At 62.7% G+C, this 4800-nt stretch overlaps 1 protein-coding gene across 1 annotated transcript in view; it reads right to left on the bottom strand.

Annotated features, from left to right (window-relative positions):
* Positions 1-4800, bottom strand: part of LOC103585179 (unconventional myosin-XVB-like) — a 28566-nt gene that overhangs the window by 8992 nt on the left and 14774 nt on the right. Inside the window, exons 17-29 of the mRNA XM_008566080.1 lie at positions 4086-4167; positions 3436-3597; positions 3132-3232; positions 2954-3030; positions 2752-2833; positions 2454-2552; positions 2175-2290; positions 1843-2076; positions 1565-1643; positions 1363-1461; positions 1023-1281; positions 849-936; positions 512-731 (exon numbers count right to left, since the gene is read on the bottom strand). Coding sequence (XP_008564302.1) covers positions 512-731; positions 849-936; positions 1023-1281; positions 1363-1461; positions 1565-1643; positions 1843-2076; positions 2175-2290; positions 2454-2552; positions 2752-2833; positions 2954-3030; positions 3132-3232; positions 3436-3597; positions 4086-4167 — 1698 coding nt within the window. The remainder of the gene's footprint in view (positions 1-511; positions 732-848; positions 937-1022; positions 1282-1362; positions 1462-1564; positions 1644-1842; positions 2077-2174; positions 2291-2453; positions 2553-2751; positions 2834-2953; positions 3031-3131; positions 3233-3435; positions 3598-4085; positions 4168-4800) is intronic.

The raw sequence follows: 4800 nt of genomic DNA, 5'->3' as shown, positions 1-4800 counted from the left end.
GGGGGGGGGGGGGGGGGGAGGTTGCGTAAAGAGCCTCAGGCAAGGGGCTGCCAGAGCCTGAATGACAGGGGACCTGGGCAGGGAAGCCCCTCCTCAAAAGCCTCCCAAGAGCCCGGATCCTTCAACCTCCTGCCCTTGGTACTATCCCCTGCCTGCATTTCCAGGCCTAAGCTTTCCCTGGTGTTCCTGAGGTGTGTGGGCCCTTCCTGACCACATTCAGCCAGAGTCACTAAATTCCTCACAGAGCCATCAGGTCCACATCGAGGACAACACTCTGTGTGTGTCAGTCCCTCAGTGCCAGGCAGGCCTCTGGGGTACCCAGGCCCTGTCCTGGGCGGGAACATGGAATGGGGCTCCCCACCCAGGGCTCCAGAGTCCAGAATCCCGAGCAGCTGCAGCGGCTGACTTCAGTCATGTGAAAATGACTTCAGCCACGGGTGTCGAGAGGCTGTTGGGAGTATTGCCCCCGCCCCAGTGAAGCCCACCGTGCAGGGGATGTGGGGTCCCTTACCTCGAGGTTCAGCTGAAGGGGCCCCTGGGTCCTCAGGCAGAGGCAGTGGGGGTGCTGGTGGAGGTGGGGGTGCCTGGGCAGTGGGCGGGTTCCGGCCAAACACGTCCCGAAGGTGCTCCTGCTTTTCCTTGATGGAGCTGGAGGGCCCAAGCTGTGGTGGGGCCTTGGGTCGAGGAGCCACAGCTGGTGGGAGGCCCTTCCCTGGGCTGGGGGACAGTGTCTGGGGGTGGGGGCACAGAGAAGGCAGGTAGGCTGAGTCTAGGGGCAAGGACAAGTTTACCCCAGAGAGCCTTGGACTTCCAAGCAGAGCAGCCCATGCCCTGGATGGGGGGCTCACCGGAGGCGGGGAGTGGGCACCGTTGATCCCCAACTTGGCCAGAGCCTCGTCCTTAGGATCATATTTCCTCGTGAAAGATTTGGGGGGCCTTGTGGGGGAAGGAAGAGGTCACTAGGTCCACAGGGTAATTCCCCGAGGAGCAGAACAGCCCCGGCCACCTCCCCCGGGGCCCACCTGGACGGCTGCACAGGCACAGGGACAGGGGACGGGCGGCTCTGGTACATGCGGATGATGTTGCGAATTTCCCTGCTGGGTTCTGGCCGCTGGGGCGTGGGATCCAAGCTGCGCACCACGGGCCCCCTGCCCTGCGCTGGCCCTCGGCCAGGACCGGGCCCTGCCTTCCCGGTGGGCTCAGCTTCGGCCTCTTTTGCAGCTCTGACCTCGCCTCCTTTCCAGGGCTTCTTCACCGCTGGGGGAGGAGGAGGGGACAGCACTGACCAGGAAGAGGGGAAGGACAATTAAAAACTGTGCAGAACCACGGGAGCCCCAGGTCCTCCCCAGCTCCCCTCCCCACCTGCTCCTGTTTCCTCTTCTTGCTCCTCCGGCTCCTCCCCCCGGGGCATCTGGACCTTGGCCGGAGGCTTCACCACCTTCACCTTGATCTCCTGCTGGCCTGTAAGTATCCAGGTGGCCTTCTCTGCTAGCCACGTTTGCCCAACGGCCTCCACCGGCTGGCCCACCCTCCCCTGGCCCAGGTGCCACCCGCGTGCCCTTACCCATCCTCTGGAAATAGTCCCGCTTCTGCTGGAAGCTCTCGGGCCACCAGGACCTGTCTTCAGCCTCCTCTGAGGTCTCCTCCTGGGAGGAGGGAGAAGTGAGGAGCAGCCCTAGCCAGCCACGTCGCCACTCACAACGTCCCCCTCAGATCCCTGGGGCCTGGGGCCCAGTAGCATCTTCCTGCTCAGCCCGCCTGACCGTGCCTCTCCTCCCTGCAGTCCTGGCACCTGCTGCCCCCACCCCAGGTCCCACTATCCGCCTGGTTTTGGCTCCTCACCCTCAAGCAGGCACCCACTGAGTCCACGTCATGCTCTGGCTCCTCTCGAGGGGCGGGGGGCTTCCTGGGCTTGGAAGTCATAGCTGAGGGTAGAGCCTGGGAGACAGCCCCAGGGACCTGGGAGGCAGCCCCGGGGGTCTGGGAGGCAGCCCTGGGGGCCTGGGATTGGCGCTGGCGCTGCTGGGTCTGCTGCTCCAGGGACAGGGTCATGGCCTGGGTGGTCATCTGCTGGGCCTGAAGGGGAGGGGCACTGGGCCAGGTAAGAGCCCAGCCTGGCCCTTCCCCAAAGACCTGCCCTCCCCCAGGCAGCTGTGGGCCCTGCCCAGACTCACCAGGAGCAGCGCCTGCTGGTTGATGAAGTTCTGCTGCTGGACCGCCAGCTGCCTCGTGTCCAGGCTGGGAAGCAGAGGTTGCAGCTGTGGCTGCAGCTGTGGTGGCACCATCATGGCTGCGAGGGCGGCAGGTGGGCCGGAGTAAGTGAGCGCCATGGCCAAGCTCCAGGTCCTCTGCCCACTGCCCTCTGGGTTCAGGGCAGGACCCTCCCTCCTCCAGTCCCAGAGCTGGCATTTTCTCTCCTGAAAAAGGACCCTGGTGCCCTGGCCCAGTCTTACCTGGCATGGTGGGAACTGTGCCCATGGCTGGCATCATGGGCAGGGGTGCAGGCACCATGGCTGGCTGGTATCCAGGCACCTGCATCATCCCTGGGTACACTAAGGGAACAGGGCCCTCCCAGATCAGCCCCTACCAGGGCCCACATACCACCTCCATCCAGCCCCAGGTAAAGAAAGGAGCATCGGCCACCAGGGTGCTGGCTGGAGCACCAATCCCAGCTGCCTGAGGGGTCCCAGGCCACGTGTGCCTGTGCTGCTGGGCCTGGGAGGCCCTGGATAGAAATCAGTGCACACTCACCCATGGGGTAGCCCTGCTGCATAGGCCCGATAGCTCCCCCTCCCTTCATGCGGCCCCTCAGAGCCCTGCCTTGTTCCAGATCCTGGAGGGACAATGGTCACAGTGTCAGAGCCAGAGCCCTGGGAAAAACGGAAGGGGCAGCAGAGGGAGGCCCCAGAGGGGTAGGGGCCGGGGGAGGGTGGGGTGTGTGCAGGACACTCACACCAAGGCTCGGGGAGAAGACTGGCTCGAAAAGGTGGTCCAGGAAGCCATCCAGACTCCCCAACCTTCGGGCCTCACCTGTGGTGCAGGGAAGGGGTCAGCATCATCTGCCGGTCAGAGGCTTCTTGCACCCCCATTCCCAGCATTCTGCCAATCTCCATGTGCCCACTCAGCCTTACCTGTGTGGCCTCTGCTGGGCAGTACTGGCACTGGACCTAGGGGGAACCCTGGGGGCAGCGAGGGGGCCTGGACATCAGGGGCAGGGGGGATGTCTTCGGCTCTGCGGGAGACAGTGGGTCTGGCTAAGGGGAATGCCCAGGCTGGGGCAAGAGGAGAAGCTACTGTGGGGGTTGCCTCTGGAGGTGGGGGGTTATGGGGAAGCTGGGCCTGTAGCAGCACCTGTGAACCACAGGGTGTGACAACGTGGCTGTTGTGGCAAGGGAAGGGACAGGCAATAGTCAGTGGTGCTGGGGTGGCACCTACGAGCTGAGGAAGGCAATAGGGTATCTGCGGGGACTGGCTGGGTCCCCCAGGTCTTCGGTCTGGCCGATCAGGTCCAGCACAAAGTCGCAGCCAGCCAAGTCCTGCCATGCGTTCCCGGAGTGCAGTGACACGGACCAGCCACGGGGGGGCACCTCCAGGCCTCTGTGTGGGACAGGGGTGTGCAGTGGGGGATGGTCAGCGAGTCAGAAGACCACCCAGAAGGGACAAGGACCTGAGGGCGTGCCAAGGGGGAAGGAACGGGAGCGGGGAGGCCCTGGAGGCTGAGAATCCAGCTTCACTGGGCAGCTCGGACAGCTCGCCTGTGTTTGAGCCTCACACCCTCCTCTTTGCACATGGCCCTAACGCTCCCCTGTACCAGCGACCTGCTGAATTGGAGTCTGGGCTGTAGTGTCGCGCACGCCCTGCATGTACAAGTCCTGCTCCTTGCTCCCACCTCGCACGTCTGCAGTCTGGACCCCACCCATTTGCCCTCACACCTTGTCCCCCGCCCCGCCCTTTGAGGGAGCAGCTTCTGGCCCTGGGCCTGCAAGGAGGGACCGTGGGCTGGCAGGATGAGGATGATGCAGGAGGAGGAGAAGGACAATGGTCAGTTTTGGCTGCACTGTCCCGCCATCCCAGTCCTCCTATACCTGCTCTGCAGGATCCACCCGGCAAATTGCTCCCCTGTGGTCCAGGATTCCACCTCAGCTGAGTAGCACTCCTCTGCAGGGGCGAGGGGTGGGGGGCGAGAGTGAGGGAGGGCAGGGCTCACCCTGGTGGGAAGGGGCCACTGTCCCCACGGGGGTTCCGAAAGCGGGACAGAGGGAGATCAGGGTTGCAGAGGGTGGGGCAGCAGGAAGGCTGAGGCAGGAAGGTGGTCCAGGGAGGGCCAGAGGGCAGGCTGGCTCCACTGTGGGCCTGGGGAGGCCTCAGCAGGAAGCGACCATCACCATGGGCGCGACACCGAGGGTTGCGATCCCGTTACTGGTCACGAAAAAAGACAAAAAGGAAAAAAAAAAACAAAAAGAAATTGACACCCGGGGCCGGCCTGTGGCTCACTCGGGAGAGTTCGGTGCTGATGACACCAAGGCCATGGGTTCGGATCCTATATAGAGATGGCCGGTTCGCTCACTTGGGAGAGCCTGGTGCTTACAACACCAAGTCAAGGGTTAAGATCCCCTTACCGGTCACCTTTTAAAAAAAAAAGAAAAGAAAATTGACACCTGTTCATGCAGAAAAACTCAGAAACCATAAAAAAGGATAAAAAAAAGTAGAAACCACCATTAACATCCCACTGCCAGAGATAACCCCAGCTAACGTTTGAGCCTTTCTTCCTTGTCTTATTTCCTCTGCTTAGACACATAC

This window comes from Galeopterus variegatus, unplaced genomic scaffold (assembly GCF_000696425.1).
Source record: "Galeopterus variegatus unplaced genomic scaffold, G_variegatus-3.0.2 Scaffold219, whole genome shotgun sequence".
Lineage (NCBI taxonomy): Eukaryota > Metazoa > Chordata > Mammalia > Dermoptera > Cynocephalidae > Galeopterus > Galeopterus variegatus.
This window is presented reverse-complemented; position numbering and strand designations above follow the sequence as displayed.